Genomic DNA, 23,874 nt, shown 5'->3' on the forward strand with positions numbered 1-23,874 from the left:
AACAATGTTCATGAAACGGAAGAGCCAGAAAGAGTTAAACAAATGCCGTAATGCGGACTAACGAATGTGTTCCATGAAGACAAAATCAGATTTCTGTACTAGACCGAATCATTCACATATCGCAGGATGGCAAAAAAGGTCCATAACACTCATGATTTGGTGGTAACCGATGTTGGCAACAAAACGGTATTATGCGCGTGATGTGTCCAGTCAGAAAAATAGTTTAGATTCTGCTTTTGCTTAATCACGATGACGAGTGATGATACATTTACAGTAATCGTGAGCAACAGGCTGGATGCACACCGTATGTCGAGCGATTCTGATCAGCGAAATAATTACTAGGGCTGTCTCAGACGGCAAAGTGAAAATGACGACGGGTACAACGGCTACCACAAGCTGTTTTCACCTCCGTCGGGAGTAGGTGAATAAGAAGATACCAGGGAGAGTTGTATATAATTCTGCATAGTGATTGTTGAAATTCTAATATGACTCAGCAACTTTTGTTGCTAGTTGTCAGAATCGTTGAGTTGTCTCTTTTTGGTTGAAAACGTATTTGTCGTACGACGTACGGCCGTCGGCAAAGTTGACTTGACTCAGCCTTTTCCTGGCGTTTTTTTATAGTTGTTTGATCTTATATAACAAAAAGCCAAAGTCTTGATGCTATATTCCGATTCGGAGCTTGACTTTCTGTTTGTTATACATATACTTTGCGGCCAACTGTTTAGTGTACATGGCGATTAAACCGTTGTGGCACAGAGTGGCTTTCAAGCAAATTTTTCAGAAAAGGCAAATTTCGACAAATTTCCTAATAAAATTCTGTTCAACGAATTCTTTCGAATAAAATGTTTTAATAGAAAGGGTATGGAGCGGTTTAACACGGGAATGCATAAAATTAGCATCTTTTTTCGTAATTAGTGATTTTATCATACCAATGTACATAGACCCCTCTGACTTCATATATATTTCGCTGGAATCCTCGAATCGTTTTGAAACAGTGATCTATGTACACAAACTTTGTAAATGACAAAGAAAATGACGTTAACTTATATAAAATGGCTACCCGATCAAACAATTATAACAAACGGGTATCACAAATATATCTGAACTTGATAGAAATAACAAAGCCTGCAATATTCTTGATATGCCAGAATGATAAAAAGTACAGAATTATATCAAATTCTGTTATCATACACTTGAATGTTCAAAAGTGTGTTTTTCTAAAGCATATTTATAACAGAATTTATTATTAAATTGACAAAATAATGTACATTCTAACTAATTCTGATCTTTTTCTGCCAAAAACCTTACAAAACTTGCTATAATTTGTTTTAATCGCCGTGTCAAATATACTATTATTGATTAAACATTTTTGTTATAATCAGTAAGTAATTTTGATAGAAATTTTGATATTTTAACTATTAACGAGACCAAGTTTAGAACACAAGTTGATGCAAAACAGTGCGTAACAATATATCAAGATTTGTTATAATCCTGATATTTTTGACTGATCGGGTAATGTCATATGTTATATGCTATACAACATGTTACGTATTACTCATGTTCTTTCACATGTTACATTTTTTATGTTACATTACATGTAACATGTTACATCACATGTAATATGTTACAAGTTACATAATAGTGTACTATTACTATAGACCATGTTCCTTAACAGAATGGCCATTCTGTTTTGGACTAAATTTCAATATGATCAGTTTTAAAGCTCGATGTTTTGAAATTTTCGTTATTTCCTAACTTTAGCTTTTTGAGTAGATGCGTTTTAAGCATAAAACTCATAGATCACTCTGTTCCGCAACGGCTCCATTGTGAGGCAGGCGCTACGATCCTTCTGACACTAAAAATCTCTCCCAAGCCGCGACTCGAACTTGCGAATGACTTGTTAGGTCAGCATTGTACCTCGAGACCAACTAGGAGGTGGGAAATTGATATAATTATTGAATAAAATATAGTCAACCGGAGTACTACCTATAATATACTTATTTTCAGATCGGTAAAATGAAAGTTAAAACAAAAGAATCATAACGTCAATATAGTTAAATTTTCACCAGTGATGCAGCGACGAATGAAAATTTCGACTCTGTTAGCACATTTTTTAATTCAGTTTGCAAAATTTCAATCAGAAAGGTAGCCTGAATTTATCACATTTCTAAATTATTTTTCATATAAAGGATATTACACTTGTCCATTACATTTTGCACAGTAGACACGATATCGTTGACGAACGACATTCCCCACGTCTAACAGAAGACCAACGTCTGACATCTTTTTTCTATTTCTAACTTCTCTTTCAGGTACACGAGTTATGCGATAATTTTTGTCATCGATATATTTCATGTTTGAAGGGTAAAATGCCAATTGACTTAGTGATCGACGAACGGGACACCACCAAACCACCAGAATTAGGCGGTGCCAATGGCGAGGGTAGAAGTAATGCAGATTCAACATCACATACAGATGGAGCTAGCACACCAGACGTTGTGAGTACCCCCTTCGCGGGAGCACATGGTCCTATATTGGCGAGCTACAATGCGGTGGTGCACCCATGTTCGTAGTACGACTATGACCTTCTTGCAAAAACGAAGCGGGTGCTCACAATGCCCTGGAATAATGGCCACAACTACGCTTGAGTTCGCGCTGACTATGCTTAATTGTACTACTTTAGATACAACAAATTGAGAACGAAAATACCAAAAATTAAGCGAAACCATAGCATTGATTAAAACTTGATACTTTAGAGACAAGGCAAAATGGATACACGCCAATGTAAATCTGCATTAACATCTTACGTTCCAGCGACATTGAGATGATTAAAGAAGTTTGCAACATGTACAGAAGCTGCAACCACACTACAGGACTCAGCTCATCACTGTTATAAGACTCAAATCCATGTGTGAACAATTTCAAACGTCTGGATGCAAAAACTTGAACCGACGGAGAAATGGCAAGTGTGCATGTGCAACAGAGAGAAAAACGAAAAAAAAACACAATGCAAATAATAAATAAAGTGGAAAAGAAGATTTGCTAACAAGTCTGTGAGTGCAAACAATCACACTCGGACCACCGGTTCAGGTGCGAAGCTTCTTTTGTGTGTATGTATAATCTCGTTTTTCATCTAGCATATTACAACGCTTTGAACCATGAATCCTGTTCGTGAAACATTAAGCATAGAGAGAAAGAGAAATGCATAAATCAGACAATTTGAATGAATTGTAGATTCTGTACGTGCTGCAAACGCCTGAATTTCAACAATGTTTCAAGTAAAAGCAAACAGCAGAAAGAATTTCATTCTTGCATCTTAATTATAAATACAAAACAAAATGAATAAAGAAAAGTGATGCGACAAACGTACGAATCTAAAGTATAGATTGTAAAAGCAACTTTATATACGTAATTAAAGTATAAGGATGAAAAGTAAAAGCTAATTTCAAATTTTATTGAACGACTACAAAGCAAACCACCTGTAAAAGGCAAGCCAGGAAATGATAAAGAAAATATAGCAAGTATACTTCGTTTTTGCAAGAAGCCCATATAGCTCGCCAATTTCGATTACCGGAACAATTTGGCAACAATGCGTGAGTGTGCACGGGTTCACGTCGTTGGTTCATAATGTTAAACGTAATTTTTTTACAGATTATTGGGACGATACTAAGATCACTGACGGTTACCTCTCAAATATTTTTGTAAACATAAATATATGCATTTAAGAACTCTTGAGGCTTTGAGCCAAGGTTCTTTGATGAAACCGTCGGTGATCTATAAGTTAAAATACAATACTAACAAACTGCTCAATTATTCTTTCTATTTCAACAGCACACTACCTGGTAATCGCCATTGTTGTCAAATCGTTCCGCGTTTGCATGTACAGATGTATTTGCTCTGAAAAAATTATTGTGTTTTTGTTTGTATTATCATGCTATTAGTTACTAAAAATAACAGACTTTGGTTCTCTGAACGATCAAAATAGTACCTCTGAGGGTTTGGGACAACAAAATATAAAACAAAACCATCAGAATAGGTTATGATGGTTTTTTATTTCCTTCGGTGAACTGGATTCTTCAATACGATTGTTCAATGTCGATTTCCCTTCGCTTCGAGTTGAACTCTTTGATGCAAGAATACATAGAATCTAGAAAATATCTGAGTTTCAACATTGATCAAACATTCAATAACATTTTGAATTTTCTATAGTGTATGGAAAATAGACATTAAGGCCAAAATATAATGAACGATGCCGATATCTCAGAATAAATGTTCTGGATTTTAAATTTTAGTTGTATTCTTTGCCTCTTTCGTATAATGTCGGACTTCTAAAGTTGATCAGAAAGAAAATATGAAATCTTTTAAGGATGAATCGAGCGATATACGTAATTTACATTTGACTGAAATTTTTCTGTGTAGTAGTTTTCTGGATAACAAATGATATTGTTGTCCAGCTGTACCTACTAATCTGTTAAACTAGGCAAAATCTACCATTAAAAAAACGATCGCATAGAGTTATGTGAACGAAATCATTATTATGTATACGACTTTAATCCCTCGATTACGAAACACTGCAAGGGGGTTTGATTCTCATGATTTGTAAAAAAAATCGACACAGGATACTGCGATAAACTAAAAACAATTTATTTTCAGTTAACCAAATATGTTTTAGACATTTATTTAGAATCCTTGAATACAATCAATACACGCAATTTTAGAGATACCGTTCTATCATATATTTAATTTCACCCGTTTCATAACAAGTCAAAGTGACTAAATTTATTTCCACATTTTTTATAAATTTTACATCTCTGTAACATTAACAGCAACAAATGAATATCAAAACCAAACATTAGTAGCAACAAAAAATCTGCAAAATGATTTCACTTGAAGATTGAATTCATAAAATATCCCTAAATTAGAAGTAAAATCATTCAATGACTACCAGCTAAATTCAACCCTATATACATTTTACCTAGATAGCCTCTATGTTAAGAATAAAATTTAATATGATGAAAGCGTATACGAACTATATTTAATAGAAATAAATAAAACTACACAATTTGGAAATGAACGAAAATATTTTATTATTGGAATATTTTTGTAAGTATGTAAAAAGAAAGGTATATTTAAATTAATTCAATCTATATAATGTAAACTATTTAAGAGAGGGCAAACTAGCAACATTGAATAGGTAACTAGTGAAACGCGTTTCTGTCGGTTATACAAACAAACATGAATATTATTTTTCTCGAATTTTTGTATAAAAATTATTGAAAAATATCAAGCTATATGGGCATTTTAGTTTAAAAATTTTATTATCAGACGCGCATGCAAGGAAAAATACTATACTAATTACAATGCTAAGTAGAAAAGGCAGATGCAGACAAAGAAAATCATACTCAGTATACAAGAAAGCAAAATTTGTGATTTTTATTTATATCATAGCGAAAAACCACAAATGTTTTAGACAATTTTCATTATGTTTGGAAATGTTCTTTTGAAGTTATGATTTTTTGTAGCTAACAAAAGTGAATGAGACGAAAAATCCAAATCAATTAATCACTATGCAGTGAATGAAGGTTATTCAACAAACTCAGAATTGAAAGCAGACTGTAGCTAATGACAAATTTGCCTGTATTCCAAAATTAGTTGTTAACGAAAATTTTATATTGGAAAATAATGAACGACTTGAAAACAAGCATAATAATAGAGTACAAATCTGAAAAAAGTCCCTGCTGTATTTTTTATCTTAACCTTTTATTTTGTGGGTCATTTCCTTAAATTCATTAGTGTAACAATAATATCCACTAAAATGAAGAAATTTTGAGAATTAAGCTGCGGGTCGTTAATTTTTTTATGATTACACTGGTCGACAAAATGAAAAAAAAAGTGCATTTCAAAAGCTCAAACAGGAAAATAGATTATAACTATTCAACCATTCCTATGAATTTTGGTGCTCTTACCCATTACCAAAACGCGTCAACTTGCGTGAGAGTTCGTATAGTAATTGCTCGTCGCTTCAACGTTATATTTACGAGAAAATGGCTACCCGCATAAACAATAACCATGAAACGTGCCTAACAACTAGTTTGAGATATGGTCACGACTGTATGGGCTATCGTAAACCATATGGATTATTATCCGTTCATGGTTATTGATTATGCGAGTAGCGACACCAAAATTCACAGAAATGTTGATCATTCATTTTTTTCCGGTTTGAGCTTTTGGAGTGCACCTGTGTTGACCAGTGTTCTCAAATTCAGGCAAAGTTTATTTTAAGAGTGATTAGCTGCAATTTGTCAAAGCCGTTGATAAAATATATACATTCACACATCAATAAGCAAAAAATTATTAAATCAATAACTTTTAGTTATCCATTATCTGTTTTTATTATCTTTATTATCCAAAATTATTGTCTATTAACTATTGTAATTTTTATTTTTCTATTTTAATGAAAGCAAAAAAGAACTAATTTATCAAAACAAAAAGCAAAAAAAAACTCACACAACTGTGTCTAGTTTTTGTAAATCTGGCCGCTGTGTAAATTATAAACATTGAAAACGTATTAATTATTTTCTAACAAAATAAATGTTTTGTTGTTAAAATGTAAGAATTGTGTATTGCATTTATCTAATAGGATTACGAAAACGAAATGACACTCGAAACTTTCATTCGCCTCGTTAATATTACACGCATTTCACATCGATAAATAAGTGGTAATTATCAGTATGCAGTGTTGAATCGTTTTTATATTTTAATATTCTGCTCTCTATTCCATCATGTCGGTAACGTTTCCGAAAGGTGCACTCTATACTCTACAGAATCTGCGGATAATGACCATCGTCTAGTAGGTTATGAATCGCTTAAGTGCGTAAATTTGAACAGTTCTATCAAATTGCCTGCTTATTTATATATATATATATATATATATATATATATATATATATATATATATATATATATATATATATATATATATATATATATATATATATATATATATATATATATAAATATATATATATATATATATATATATATATATATATATATATATATATATATATATATATTTATATATATATATATATAAATATATATATATATATATATATATATATATATATATATATATATATATATATATATATATATATATATATATATATATATATATATATATATATATATATATATATATATATATATATATATAAATATATATATATATATATATATATATATATATATATATATATATATATATATAAATAATATATATATAATATATATATATATATATATATATATATATATATATATATATATATATATATATATATATATTTATATATATAAATATATATAAATATATATATATATATATATATATATATATATATATATATATATATATATATATATATATATAATTTTTTTTGCGAATTTTCGAATTAACGTGGGTTTGGAATCAGAAACGTTTATATGTTTATCTAGTAAAAGACTTAGTCCAAAAAATACCCTCCGCCCTCCGGCCAGAATGACAGTCAAAGAGGACAATTTTAAATACAGGCTTCTTGCTGAACTACTTTACGCGGATTTTTTAATTAACGTGGTTGTTTTGTACGCGGATTTTTGAATTGGGTCCTAAAGCTATATCAGTTTTTATATACCATTTGAAAATGCCGCGTTTTCTGAGCAAACCGGGATTTTTAAAAAACGTTTAAAATTAATGTTAAAATGTTTCTTTAAAATAATTTTTCCTTCGATTTTTAAAATAAGACTAAAAAAACTGCTCGAAAGGTTTTAAATGACATTTCGCCCATGCACGTATATGGGAGAACTGAGCAAAATCATTTCAAATCGCCTGGAAATACGCGAAAATTTAATCGACCACTTTTGATTTGAATAAAACTTTGCACACGTATTTGGCTTAGCAAACTGAGCATTTTGCACAGGTGGAGAGATTTTTCACACCCATGAGTTACATTCTAAAAGGGCGTATGCCTTTTGGCATAGGTTTTATTCGAAGCATTGTAGCCCAAAAACCGTTGGTTGTATAGAAAAACTGTCTGAGAATGAGTTGTAGCGAATCAAAAATGCATCATAAAAAAAATATCCACTGTACAAAATAAAAATTTTTTAACCAAAAAAAAAAATTTGAAATAAACATTAAATTTCAATTAAAAAAAAAAGAGTTGATTTTTTTTAACTTTTTTTTTTTGAAGAAACTTGACGTTAATACGCAACTTTTAAAAAAAAGTCCGGGATGGAGAAATGAAAAATAATTTTTTTATGGTAGATTAATTTTTTTAGGAAAATTCTAATTCAAACATTTTTCAAAATATTTGTATTTTGATGATTTTAAGAGATGCAGAGAGTCATTTTGAATCAAAAAGCTTTTGGTAGTAAACATTCTACATTGGTTTTCGAGTTATTTCTAATTTAAGCTCGAAAAATTATAATTATTTAGAAAATTACACGTTTTTCTTAATTTGTCCATGGTTCTCCAGCAAAAACCATACGTTCATTGGAATGCTTGATCAAAAATATACAATTCATTCTTTGACAACAAAACGATTGGATGAATAACTCAAGCGCTAAACCCTAGCCTACCCACACGTTCCCCCTTGCCGAATGTTTCATAAAAAAATATGTTTGTCGTGCAACACTACCTACTTGTTTACTTCATTTAAGGTCATTTGGCGCGATCTTGCTCAACTGTCATTTAAGGCATTTTGAGCAGTTCTTTATTCTTCATCTAAAAATCGAAGGAAAACGATAAACATCATTTAAAAATCACATTTTACTCAGAAAATTGCACTCTTTCAGCTGATATATAAGAATCTGAAAATATATATATATATATATATATATATATATATATATATATATATATATATATATATATATATATATATATATATATATATATATATATATATATATATATATATATATATATATATATATATATATATATATATTATTATTAATTATACATATTGATTTTGATTGTCAATCGTGTTAAATTGCTTTCTATGACTGATGGGCTTGCGTGGGCTAGTTTGGTGTGAATGCTATTTGTATTCGTGTTTCCAATTTCTAAGCCGTGAACTGGCAACTTCTATTATAAATTCATCACATAGTTCACCCTTCCTAACTTCATGTTATTATTTTGAAGCTCCTCATTCGTTGAAAATAATTGTATGTTTGGTGCCTATGCTTCTGATAGGTTTCGGCTATTATTGACAGAGTCGCATTGGTGTAAGGATCCGGTAGTCAACTTCTTTCATGTTCTAAAACTCCGTACGCGGAAACGAGACCACAAAGTAGTGGCCATGGATTTGAGGGCGATTTTATTTTCTATGCGTGAGAACCAAAATCACTGCTTTTTATAGTGATTTTTATTCAAATGTAATGCCCGCTTAGAGCTCTTTTTATGGCGTGTATTTTCCCGGGAGAGAAATTTCAAACGAAAAGCACCACTGGTTTCGTTAGCAACTAAAACGGGGATGGTATGAGGATGCTGGTGGAATCAGTGTTTGCGGAAAAGTTCTCTCCTGTTTTCTTTTTGTACTGTAGCCATAGCTGGTTTCAGCCATTACGTGACAGGATTATACTTTCTAGCTTGAAGTGAAAAATAATTGAAAATTAGCATAACATTCAATAATTTTCAATTCCCCGGATCATACTTTTTACCAAAGTTTTAAAATTAAGTAAGTTGATTTATTTAGTGCGACGGTAACTCTTTTGCTGATAACTGTAATCTAAAGGTATAGAGTATATGCATTTTTCGAAAGTCAACTTTAATTTGTTGGATCGAGTGAACATCAAAAATATTTTGTTCTGTCTGTTATGATGATCATGACGAGGTTTAATTCTGAAAATGACATTATATTTTAAATCCTGACCATAATTTTCAACTTATAAGCAATAGCTCATGAAAAAAAAAAAATTAAATCTTTATGAATGAGTCCTGGTTGCGAAAGGAAACAAATACTAACAAATGAAATTACAAATAGTCACCATCCTGATCCGGTACGAACTAAAATTTTACTTGACCCGACTTTCTGGACCGATGTCTTCATATAAATAAAACGATCAGATTTAACATCTGTTTAATAACTGTGTAAAATTATATTATGTTGTTTGATTGCATACACTTAACATATTAAACAATGATTTAGCGAATCAAGCGGTTTTTGCATCATCTTGGATTCAGTTACAGAAAAAGCAGTAAGCAGAATACGCATGATACGATTGTTACAATGTGTGGCAGATCTAACAATCAAATGTCTTTTAAATTGAGTTGGCAATAGCGAGCTGGTGTCAAAAATTTATTCTTCCGAATACGCTTGTTACTGCGTGTCCGAAATAAAAGACATACGATATTCCCGATGGAATCAATGCTTACCGATCAGGTTACTGCACAAATAATTTACACAATGCGCTCCACAAATCGTCGATGCTGTGAGCGTGCCTGCAGGCGGTGAAACAGCAGTCTGTCATGTTGCGACCAAGCCTACCGAGGTAAGATATATACCCAGCACACGATAACGTCGGTCATCGGATCAGCATCGGTAAACATTAACTGAATTTCTTCAATATCACATCCCAAACACGTGACCAAAACTAGCGTCGATATCGCTCCTGCTTAACGGATGCAATTGGTACCAGGTTTGCACTGTTTTTGTAGCATTTGAAACACAAGATGCAAGAGTGCGTAAACCCAAACTTAAATATGACTCCAACTGGTAATGAGGGAGATTAAATATAAAATGCATTATGTGAAACATGAGACCGTGAACTAAAGTGACAAAAACAGTTAGTGCGTGTTGTGACCCTGTGTGTGTGCGTCAACATTTTGCCGACGTCTACCTTGTGGCAATGGCAACTTATTCTTATCAGTTGTCGCCTACGTATTGTTTGTTAATCTGGATGAAGTCGATTGTGCTTGACATAGAGGCTTATTGTTCAGGAAAACCAGCGTAACTGTTGCTGGATAATTGCATGTGGAGAACCAGAGAAAAGCACCTAATTATATAGACGCTGGTAGCATGTTGCAGTTTACTGAGATACATATAAATTTTACTGACATGCGGTTTATGCGGTTTCGGGTGCTATCCAGACGCATCATCGTTCAAGATGAACTTATCAATAAGATATTTGATTGATCGATATTCATGAAGATTTATTGTTCAATGAGCCTATGGCTTCAAATTGCTGAGACTGTAGGAATGGAATTTGTATACATAGCTAGGCTAATTTCTGTGTAAGTAATATTGCTGGTAATAGCAATTACAGTCTAAACTCTATTTAAATCACCTAAATGTGAAAATATTTGAAAATCTCACTTCTGGTTTTCTACTCCCCCACAACAAGTTTATACACCCTCTGTTCTGAAAAATCATTAATATACGCATGAAGAAAAAACAACATGTATGCGTCAGCAATCGAGTCGGGGCACCAACAACGCTGACTGTGGCGATGATTACTTCGACGGTGAAAGTGGTTTTTCTGTACGTCTACTATGTCGATGCCGGTTAAGTCCCTCTGTGGTACCGAAAATTATGAAATATGATTCCTTTTCTCACTTTTACATGCAGTCGCGACGTCACAACTAGCTGTACAAGTCGGTCTGGTGAGGGAATGGATGTGGAAGGCAAGGAGAAAACCAGAAGAAAATTCCCATTATCGTCGTCATCGTCATCCCTCATTGTGAGCATTTTCGATGTCAGCCCTTGTACCGGATGGATTGCTGTTGTAAGGATGAATGGTTGGTTGGATCTGATGCGCTCCGAAGAGGGAAATTCCCTAGATGCTGTTATTATTTTCCCGCTTTTCCACTCCTCGGTGCTAGCTGTTGTTGCCGGTCGTCTTGCAGCCGGCTGCTGCCTGCTATCTTTATTATTATTTTTATTTTTGTTTGGTGGAATACGGTGCGAAGAGTAAATTGACGCCAATTACCAGCCAGCCACCCTCACTCAGTCTGATTCTCTAGAGGGAAGGAATTTTCGTATACTTTTCTACCGTGCTCCCTTCTGTTTTTTCTACACCACGATACTTTCAAGTGATGGCAGCAGATTTCTTTACAGCTTCGGTTACTTTCTTGTACGCTGGTACAAAACTGTGTCATGGGTTTCATCAAGGGAACTAACATTAGATTTTTTTCCTGTTCCTAGAACGGGTTTCAGGAATCCGTAATGCCGTCCAAAGTATTACAATCATAAAATCATTAAATAAAAATAACAACTTGACCAAAGCATAACTTAGTTCTGCTTATTTCTTGCGTTTCGAGATATTGAACATCGTTAACTCCATACTGTGTTTAAAAAGTGTTATTCAAGTTGCAAGTACTTAATAGAAATAAATGTTTGTTATTTTCTTATGTCATATCAGCCCAGCTACCTGTGTTATTGAGTATTATTTCATATGTTAGAATATTCATCGAACCCAAGTTTCCAGATAAGTTATGTTTGCAATAAATCAGTGAAAATGAAACTAATTAACTTTTCCGTGCATAAAATCTCTCTAACAAGCAACTATCTGGAAGCTAGCGTACATTCGCCAAAACTGATGTAATTTTTTTTGGTATCCTCATCTAAAGTAAAAATTTCGCGAAATGTACAGTAGTATCACATTTCTCCCTTGACTTGAACTTATTAAAGATTAATTATGAAAATTGATGGGATAACACAGAAGTTAGGAACATAAAGTTAATAACGCAAAAATATTATATATTACAATTTATGACATATCGATGTGTGTGTCGACGTAGCACCTAACTTAATAATTAATAAATAAAAACCTAAATTAATCCACCTAGCGGTTAAACTCAGCCTTTCTCATTTAAACTTGTTATTTGTAAAAATAGATTTACATGAATGCTTTAATCCAATAAAGGTATATTCACTCCCCAAGCAGCAAAATTTGTTTCGCTCATGAACTTTGTGCATCACAGCAACAAATTCTTATGCGAAATTAAGTTGCAGTTACATCTCAGTGTCTTATACAATGACAAAAAAAAGCGCAGGAGGTGGAGCCAATTGCAACATTTTCGTTGTTTCAACACAAGTTTCAAGAATGAAACCGCAATGTGTATGAACTAATGCATGGAATTTGATAACAATATGGTAAATGCTGCATGGTAAAATTTCAGCTACGAAGATGCATCGTAGCAGCAACTAGGGCGCAATAGAAACTTCATGGCGTTGTGGTAAGATTGTAAAATGGCCAATGGTCAGAATGGAAAGAGATTGTCTGTATAGCGATTTATCTCTGATTATTTCCAGAAATTTGGGGATTCAACTCCAGTTATCAATTTCTATTTACTTTTCTCGTTTGTACTATTTACGTCATTTGCTGTAGAAACACTTGCAAGTTCATGACTCAGTTTTAAATATTGCTTCCCTTATCATGCTAATGGTCATTACCAGTTTCAATTCTTCAATTCATGAGTACCTCAGCGTGATAATGAAATTCAAAGCAATTTATCACATTCCGTTTTAGAGACCCACACTTTTTGAACAACTTCTAGTCCAAGTACCCAAAAGTTACAACGCAGTAAATAACCTCATTTCAAAAACAAATATAAGGCAAACAATCGAGCAAAAGTTGCTGTTACATGGCTTCAGAACATGACAGCAACTTTAAGAAGTATTTTTGTGTGTTTGTTTTTTGTATCTCGCAAGCATCACGTTGGCAACCTATTTGCTCTACCCACTAGATCTATTCAGTGAAGGTTAGGTTTTCAAATGCCGTTTACACGTTTCAACAGAAAATCTAACCTCGCGAATTACGTTGATGGTGTGAAGAATTTTGAAGCAGCGATGCAACTTTAGTTGTTGCTTGTTTCTTTAAAATTTCATCGTAGTAGCAAAAAATGTTCCTTAAAACCTCGGAATTTCATTAGTGCAACAAATGATCACAATTTATTTTTTTATTATGTTTCAATTGTTGCTTGGGTCTTTGGGTTCTAAAATATTGATGAAGTAATTGGAGTATAAAATATGAAATTTGACGTAATGTTAGTGCCTAAGAAATAGCGAAACAATAGAAATGACTCCTAATTTCGAACAATCTAATCATGAGCGATACCGGGGACGTTCAAATAGTATATACGATACCATATTTAAATGATATATATTGATCAAAGCAGGTATAGTTTTAAATAGTCTTTGAATTTCTTTTTTTTCCAAAACTTTCGAACCACATATCAAATTGATATGAAGTTTGTTATTTGTAAATTTGAGAGATGACTCGTTTGTATGACACAAGTTATGTTCAAATAAGTCGTGTAATACTTGAGATAATATACTTTCGTTGCTTTATTAAACAATCTAATAAAATCAGTCTCGGCTTAATCGTTTAAGCGTATAGTCGGTTTTTCAACACGCTCCGTAAGCGCCGGTAATATAACAATAGGCTATTGTTCTCGATAAGTGAGGAATTCTCTGTGTCGGGATTCGGTCGATATTCCGACGTGATTATTTGATTTTTGATTCCTTGGTTAATAGTGCAGTGAACTAGGGGGAGGAAAAGGTTACACGGGCGTTGGTGGCCCGGATAATCGGTGAAAAAGTGACACCAATTCAGCGACAGTGGAAAGAGTGCCATATTTCCTCGGACGAAGGTCTTTTTACAACTGTCCCTCAGGCCTACTCCGGGCAGAAAGTCGCAAGTGCTTTACGTTCGTTGTCCGTGATTTTTTTTCCGGATCTCTTTAGGTGTCCTACTGGTGAAGTGATCAAAACGAAACTCGTGTCAACTTGAAGAAACAATACTCTTAAAGTGTGTGAACTCATCAGGAAGATAACTGATTAATCCTTGCGAGACTAGTGAAAAATTGATAGCTTTACTAACGGGACGACGGACTCCACATAGCAAAGTAGGAATCTAGTGACTACGGTGGAAATTGTGTGAGGAGCTGAGGATCTAGGTTCGTTTAAGCTGGGTGAGTACTAAATTACACCCAGAACTTGATTCAAACAGATAACCCGCGGCCGACTGGCCGCTGGACAAGATGTCCACCCCAGACCCATACCTTAGTGGGAACGGACCTGGAGGGTCCACCGGGAAGATAGATGGAACATATAGGAGGCGAACATTGCCCGAATGGCTGGATTTACACAATAAGAAAGGAGAATTGAAGATTCTCCGTATGAATACCAAGGATGGTCAACATTTTAACAACCCTTTCGTTGTCCGAACTACAGTAGAGAAATGTGTGGGAGGAAAAATAGAAGGTGTCTACCCCGAAATGCGAGGTCTTTATTACTCACTCAAAGTTAGGAACGACATGCAAGTTGAAAAACTTTTGGCGCTCAACACATTAATTGACGGAACGTTGGTCGGAGTTACATCTCACCCGAGCTTGAATGTCACCAAATGCGTTGTGTCATGCTCAGATGTTCTACACATTCCAGAGGACCAAATTAAGGAATGGCTGAAAGATCAAAAAGTCGTAGACGTGAGGAAAATTACGAGAAAAATTAACGAAAGCAGAATAAATACGGCATCAATGATCCTGACCATAGAAGGCACGATGGTACCGGAGTTTATAGAATTCGGGTTCCTATGCGCCCGTACCCGCCCCTACTACCCGGCCCCAATGCAATGCTTCCACTGTTGGGAATTTGGACATACAAGAATGCGCTGTCAACGGGAAAAGCCAGTATGTGGAAGATGTGCCCAGACACATGACATACTGGAGAACGAAAGTTGCATGAATGAAAAAGTTTGTAGCAGATGCAACGTATCAAGCCACACGGTTTCAGACAAAAAGTGTCCATGCTATATCAAGGAGAACGAAATACAGCACATTAGGGTCGATCAAGGGGTCTCCTACCCAAATGCCAAACGCATATACGAAGCCAGCCATAATCCCCGCTCTAATGCCAGCATAATGAGCACAGGGAAAGAAGAAAAAGTAGATATGCCGACTAAGAGAGTAGAAGAAATAACACATAAACTGATAGAAAAGGATCAACGCATACATCAGCTAGAAGAGAAACTGTCCGTCAACAACCGATTGGAAACAGTACAAAAATACGGTACAATAGAAGACATGATCGAACGAATGAACAAAATGGAAAGATACATAAAAGCAAAAGAACAAGAGATTACTAAACTAAGATTTCTTATTCGGAAATACTACCCCTCTCCCATACAACCTCAGTCTTCCCCCTCAGCAGCATACCATTCTATCGATAGCAGCCCTCCCACTTGTCATGCTGGATTCCTGCGACCCAGGAGCATAAGCCCTATGGACCCGAAAACGCCAGCCAGCAACGTCCTTAACAGTTTGGAACAAGGCACCCCGAAAAGACCCATGGCAGACATAAAACCGACTAACCGCAAAAGTAGAGTGAAAAAACAAAACTCCCGCGAACCAGATGACCAGCTTAGAGATACTTCGATGGACACTGACTCCATAGAGATCGAATGACAGCCTCAGCAAACAACTCCATGGCCTCCAATCCTTCCCTAGTTACTTATCGCTCTAAACCTATCCCAAAATCTTGCAATGTTCCCACCCATCAAATCCCACCCGCAATTGGAGATAAAAGAGGCCTCAAATACCCCATCCATTCCTAAAACTCACACCAAACCACCATCATTAGCACAGCATGAGAACTCTACAACGCACCACAACCCCCCTAGCAGAATGCAATTGAGACCCAGGAAAGCCAACCTTGCCCGGGAGAGTTACGGCCCCTCCGAACCGGAAGCTACAAGAAGAACGGAATCGGTGAATAAGCCGCAATCTCCCGGGGACGGGACGCACAAAGGCTTAACAACCTGTTCTCCGTTTGGAAACCAAATCGAAGAAAACAGCAGAAAGAGAAGGACCAGGACGGAAAAGGGCAATATTGCCTATCCCCTGGGGGAACAGGAAACTAGGCCTGGGAGCCATGGCCCCGTCGTACCGGACGTTATAAGAAGAGTGGAATCGGCGTACCAGCCATGGCACCCAGGGCCCTCATCTAACGGGACGCACAAGGATGGCAACATTCGTTCCCCGTGGATAAATGGAGGAGAAAGTAAGGAAGAAAAAATAAAAAGCAGGACGGAAGGAAGGAGAGACAAGAAAATTGGACGCTTAACCAGGACGGAAAAGAGTCGGATGGCATATCCCCTGGAAGCAGGAAATGGAGTAGCTAGAAGTTACGGAATCGCAAATCAAACAAAGGAAACCCGCACTACCCAACACGACATGAATGCCGCAATAATAGCGGAAGAGGTCGAGGAAAACCCCACTCGGAAAACTTCATCTGTCTCTAGGTGGGCTAGTACTCCCGCACAGTCCCTGGCGGAAGAACAGCGGATCTGTATCAGCAAAGAGACGACGATGGCGAAAACCATAACAAATACCGCACAACCAGCGGAAGAGGTCGAGGAAACACCCTCCAGGAATTCCTGGCTTGAAACCTGGAGGGTCAGTACTCCCGCACAGTCCCTGGCGAACAGGCCGCGGATCTGTGTAGATCAGCACAGCGCCCCGCAATGTCGAAGAACTACAGTGGAAGACACTAGTCACCCACACCCCAGGAAAAACATGAGCCCCTTCGCAACCGTATTCTACCCAGGGAATTCCACACGATTATCGCATCCTCAAAACCCATCCATCGTCTCACAAGCAAAATCACTCTCAAATCGGCTACCTATAGCGATTCAGTGGAACATAAACGGTTTTTTTCACAATCTGACCGACCTCGAAATGCTGGTCAGAGACAATCCAGCAACGGTTCTTGCGCTACAAGAAATTCACCGAGTCTCCCCAGGCAGCATGGACAGAACACTAGGAGGGAAGTACACCTGGATCCATAGGCAAACCAACAGCATTTATCACTCGGTTGCCCTTGGAATCCAAGTTCAGAACATGACAGCAACTTTAAGAAGTATTTTTGTGTGTTTGTTTTTTGTATCTCGCAAGCATCACGTTGGCAACCTATTTGCTCTACCCACTAGATCTATTCAGTGAAGGTTAGGTTTTCAAATGCCGTTTACACGTTTCAACAGAAAATCTAACCTCGCGAATTACGTTGATGGTGTGAAGAATTTTGAAGCAGCGATGCAACTTTAGTTGTTGCTTGTTTCTTTAAAATTTCATCGTAGTAGCAAAAAATGTTCCTTAAAACCTCGGAATTTCATTAGTGCAACAAATGATCACAATTTATTTTTTTATTATGTTTCAATTGTTGCTTGGGTCTTTGGGTTCTAAAATATTGATGAAGTAATTGGAGTATAAAATATGAAATTTGACGTAATGTTAGTGCCTAAGAAATAGCGAAACAATAGAAATGACTCCTAATTTCGAACAATCTAATCATGAGCGATACCGGGGACGTTCAAATAGTATATACGATACCATATTTAAATGATATATATTGATCAAAGCAGGTATAGTTTTAAATAGTCTTTGAATTTCTTTTTTTTCCAAAACTTTCGAACCACATATCAAATTGATATGAAGTTTGTTATTTGTAAATTTGAGAGATGACTCGTTTGTATGACACAAGTTATGTTCAAATAAGTCGTGTAATACTTGAGATAATATACTTTCGTTGCTTTATTAAACAATCTAATAAAATCAGTCTCGGCTTAATCGTTTAAGCGTATAGTCGGTTTTTCAACACGCTCCGTAAGCGCCGGTAATATAACAATAGGCTATTGTTCTCGATAAGTGAGGAATTCTCTGTGTCGGGATTCGGTCGATATTCCGACGTGATTATTTGATTTTTGATTCCTTGGTTAATAGTGCAGTGAACTAGGGGGAGGAAAAGGTTACACGGGCGTTGGTGGCCCGGATAATCGGTGAAAAAGTGACACCAATTCAGCGACAGTGGAAAGAGTGCCATATTTCCTCGGACGAAGGTCTTTTTACAACTGTCCCTCAGGCCTACTCCGGGCAGAAAGTCGCAAGTGCTTTACGTTCGTTGTCCGTGATTTTTTTTCCGGATCTCTTTAGGTGTCCTACTGGTGAAGTGATCAAAACGAAACTCGTGTCAACTTGAAGAAACAATACTCTTAAAGTGTGTGAACTCATCAGGAAGATAACTGATTAATCCTTGCGAGACTAGTGAAAAATTGATAGCTTTACTAACGGGACGACGGACTCCACATAGCAAAGTAGGAATCTAGTGACTACGGTGGAAATTGTGTGAGGAGCTGAGGATCTAGGTTCGTTTAAGCTGGGTGAGTACTAAATTACACCCAGAACTTGATTCAAACAGATAACCCGCGGCCGACTGGCCGCTGGACAAGATGTCCACCCCAGACCCATACCTTAGTGGGAACGGACCTGGAGGGTCCACCGGGAAGATAGATGGAACATATAGGAGGCGAACATTGCCCGAATGGCTGGATTTACACAATAAGAAAGGAGAATTGAAGATTCTCCGTATGAATACCAAGGATGGTCAACATTTTAACAACCCTTTCGTTGTCCGAACTACAGTAGAGAAATGTGTGGGAGGAAAAATAGAAGGTGTCTACCCCGAAATGCGAGGTCTTTATTACTCACTCAAAGTTAGGAACGACATGCAAGTTGAAAAACTTTTGGCGCTCAACACATTAATTGACGGAACGTTGGTCGGAGTTACATCTCACCCGAGCTTGAATGTCACCAAATGCGTTGTGTCATGCTCAGATGTTCTACACATTCCAGAGGACCAAATTAAGGAATGGCTGAAAGATCAAAAAGTCGTAGACGTGAGGAAAATTACGAGAAAAATTAACGAAAGCAGAATAAATACGGCATCAATGATCCTGACCATAGAAGGCACGATGGTACCGGAGTTTATAGAATTCGGGTTCCTATGCGCCCGTACCCGCCCCTACTACCCGGCCCCAATGCAATGCTTCCACTGTTGGGAATTTGGACATACAAGAATGCGCTGTCAACGGGAAAAGCCAGTATGTGGAAGATGTGCCCAGACACATGACATACTGGAGAACGAAAGTTGCATGAATGAAAAAGTTTGTAGCAGATGCAACGTATCAAGCCACACGGTTTCAGACAAAAAGTGTCCATGCTATATCAAGGAGAACGAAATACAGCACATTAGGGTCGATCAAGGGGTCTCCTACCCAAATGCCAAACGCATATACGAAGCCAGCCATAATCCCCGCTCTAATGCCAGCATAATGAGCACAGGGAAAGAAGAAAAAGTAGATATGCCGACTAAGAGAGTAGAAGAAATAACACATAAACTGATAGAAAAGGATCAACGCATACATCAGCTAGAAGAGAAACTGTCCGTCAACAACCGATTGGAAACAGTACAAAAATACGGTACAATAGAAGACATGATCGAACGAATGAACAAAATGGAAAGATACATAAAAGCAAAAGAACAAGAGATTACTAAACTAAGATTTCTTATTCGGAAATACTACCCCTCTCCCATACAACCTCAGTCTTCCCCCTCAGCAGCATACCATTCTATCGATAGCAGCCCTCCCACTTGTCATGCTGGATTCCTGCGACCCAGGAGCATAAGCCCTATGGACCCGAAAACGCCAGCCAGCAACGTCCTTAACAGTTTGGAACAAGGCACCCCGAAAAGACCCATGGCAGACATAAAACCGACTAACCGCAAAAGTAGAGTGAAAAAACAAAACTCCCGCGAACCAGATGACCAGCTTAGAGATACTTCGATGGACACTGACTCCATAGAGATCGAATGACAGCCTCAGCAAACAACTCCATGGCCTCCAATCCTTCCCTAGTTACTTATCGCTCTAAACCTATCCCAAAATCTTGCAATGTTCCCACCCATCAAATCCCACCCGCAATTGGAGATAAAAGAGGCCTCAAATACCCCATCCATTCCTAAAACTCACACCAAACCACCATCATTAGCACAGCATGAGAACTCTACAACGCACCACAACCCCCCTAGCAGAATGCAATTGAGACCCAGGAAAGCCAACCTTGCCCGGGAGAGTTACGGCCCCTCCGAACCGGAAGCTACAAGAAGAACGGAATCGGTGAATAAGCCGCAATCTCCCGGGGACGGGACGCACAAAGGCTTAACAACCTGTTCTCCGTTTGGAAACCAAATCGAAGAAAACAGCAGAAAGAGAAGGACCAGGACGGAAAAGGGCAATATTGCCTATCCCCTGGGGGAACAGGAAACTAGGCCTGGGAGCCATGGCCCCGTCGTACCGGACGTTATAAGAAGAGTGGAATCGGCGTACCAGCCATGGCACCCAGGGCCCTCATCTAACGGGACGCACAAGGATGGCAACATTCGTTCCCCGTGGATAAATGGAGGAGAAAGTAAGGAAGAAAAAATAAAAAGCAGGACGGAAGGAAGGAGAGACAAGAAAATTGGACGCTTAACCAGGACGGAAAAGAGTCGGATGGCATATCCCCTGGAAGCAGGAAATGGAGTAGCTAGAAGTTACGGAATCGCAAATCAAACAAAGGAAACCCGCACTACCCAACACGACATGAATGCCGCAATAATAGCGGAAGAGGTCGAGGAAAACCCCACTCGGAAAACTTCATCTGTCTCTAGGTGGGCTAGTACTCCCGCACAGTCCCTGGCGGAAGAACAGCGGATCTGTATCAGCAAAGAGACGACGATGGCGAAAACCATAACAAATACCGCACAACCAGCGGAAGAGGTCGAGGAAACACCCTCCAGGAATTCCTGGCTTGAAACCTGGAGGGTCAGTACTCCCGCACAGTCCCTGGCGAACAGGCCGCGGATCTGTGTAGATCAGCACAGCGCCCCGCAATGTCGAAGAACTACAGTGGAAGACACTAGTCACCCACACCCCAGGAAAAACATGAGCCCCTTCGCAACCGTATTCTACCCAGGGAATTCCACACGATTATCGCATCCTCAAAACCCATCCATCGTCTCACAAGCAAAATCACTCTCAAATCGGCTACCTATAGCGATTCAGTGGAACATAAACGGTTTTTTTCACAATCTGACCGACCTCGAAATGCTGGTCAGAGACAATCCAGCAACGGTTCTTGCGCTACAAGAAATTCACCGAGTCTCCCCAGGCAGCATGGACAGAACACTAGGAGGGAAGTACACCTGGATCCATAGGCAAACCAACAGCATTTATCACTCGGTTGCCCTTGGAATCCAAGTTGGAATCCCCCACACACCGATTCAACTCGACACCGAATTGCCGCTCATTGCCACTAAAATCCTCGCACCGATACCTCTAACGATAGCTAGTATATACCTGCCATGCCAAAAAATCCCGGACCTTGAGAGAAAATTAAGAGAAGCAATCCAGCAAATTCCTGAACCTCGTCTTCTGCTTGGAGACTTTAACAGCCATCATCCAAAATGGGGTAGCAAAGAGGAGAATAAACGTGGATCCATTGTTGCGGATGTGTTAGAGGATGCCAACCTTACCATTTTGAACGATGGCTCCCCTACTTTCTTCCGAGGAAACAAGGAGTTCGCCATCGACATTTCACTAGCCAGTGAACAAATGGTATCACGACTAGAATGGAATACATGTGAAGATCTGATGGGAAGCGACCATACACCAATTTTCATCAATATCAACAGCGACTCCGCTAGCATCATGAAACGACCTAGGTGGCTATTCGAGCAAGCAGACTGGACCCTATTCAACAACCACATCTTAGCAGCAATCCGTGACAATCAGCCTGGTAGCATCCCCGAACTTACCGACGCAATCATTCGAGCGGCAGAAGCTGCGATTCCGAAAACCAGCCGAAAGTCAGGAAAAAAAGCATTGCACTGGTGGTCGCAGGACGTTAGTAAGGCTGTGAAAGCACGCCGAAAGGCCCTCCGTGCCGTTAAACGGCTGGAAGCACAACATCCCGATAGAGAGTCAGCCATGGAACAGTATAGAACACTGCGAAACAAATGTCGGCAAGTTGTTCGAGAAGCGAAACGTGCATCATGGGAAGGATTTTTGGACAATATTAGCGAAAAACATACCTCCACTGAGGTTTGGGGCCGGATCAACTCCATGAACGGTAAGCGGCGAACCACAGGTATAACCCTCAAAATAGAGGACAGGTACACTCGAGATCCAGAAATGGTGGCTGACGCACTTGCCGACCACTTTGCAGATCTGTCAGCGATCGATAACTACTCAGTCGAATTTATTCGGAAAAATGACGTATCCGCCCAGACAGTTCGAAACACTCCTATCCCCGACACAGGCCCAAATGATGCCATCAATGCCCCATTCACCATGGCTGAACTCGATTTTGCCCTATCCAAGGTCAAAGGACAGTCAACAGGGAATGACGAGATAGGGTACCCCATGCTGAAAAATCTTCCCTATCAGGAAAAAAGTGCCTACTCGAACTCTTTAATCGCGAATGGACCGGAAGAACCTTTCCACAGAGCTGGAGGCATAGCTTGGTTGTGCCCATCCCCAAACAAAACCATCGGAACACGGACCCTACTGGCTACAGACCGATCTCATTAACTAGCTGCATATCAAAGACAATGGAGAGATTAGTTAACAGGCGGCTAAAACACTTCCTGGAAACTAATGGCCTTCTCGACTCTCGTCAACACGCTTTTAGATCAGGACTTGGGACGGGGACGTATTTTGAGGCACTAGAAGAAATACTCAAGCAGACCAGAAACGGGAATGAGCATGCCAACCTAGTATCTATTGATCTGGCAAGAGCATACAACCGAGCCTGGACCCCAAAAGCCATTCAGCAGTTAGCCACCTGGGGCTGGTCAGGAAATATCCTCCACTTATAAAAAATTTTCTAATAGAAAGGACATTCCAAGTAATGATTGGCGATAAGAAATCGAGAGTTTTTCAGGAGGAGACGGGAGTCCCTCAAGGGTCCGTCCTTGCGGTGACACTATTCCTCGTTATCATGAACACAGT

At 37.8% G+C, this 23,874-nt stretch overlaps 1 protein-coding gene across 1 annotated transcript in view; it reads left to right on the plus strand.

Moving 5' to 3' along the window:
- The window catches only part of LOC129716645 (homeobox protein homothorax), an 85,297-nt gene extending 79,438 nt beyond the window's left edge, over positions 1-5,859 (plus strand). The window contains exon 6 of the mRNA XM_055666483.1: positions 2,313-5,859. Within this exon, the coding sequence (XP_055522458.1) occupies positions 2,313-2,573 (261 nt within the window). The 3' untranslated portion in view covers positions 2,574-5,859. The remainder of the gene's footprint in view (positions 1-2,312) is intronic.
- The last annotated feature ends 18,015 nt before the right edge of the window (positions 5,860-23,874 follow it).

Source organism: Wyeomyia smithii, chromosome 1 (assembly GCF_029784165.1).
Source record: "Wyeomyia smithii strain HCP4-BCI-WySm-NY-G18 chromosome 1, ASM2978416v1, whole genome shotgun sequence".
In the NCBI taxonomy this organism is placed as follows: Eukaryota; Metazoa; Arthropoda; class Insecta; order Diptera; family Culicidae; genus Wyeomyia; species Wyeomyia smithii.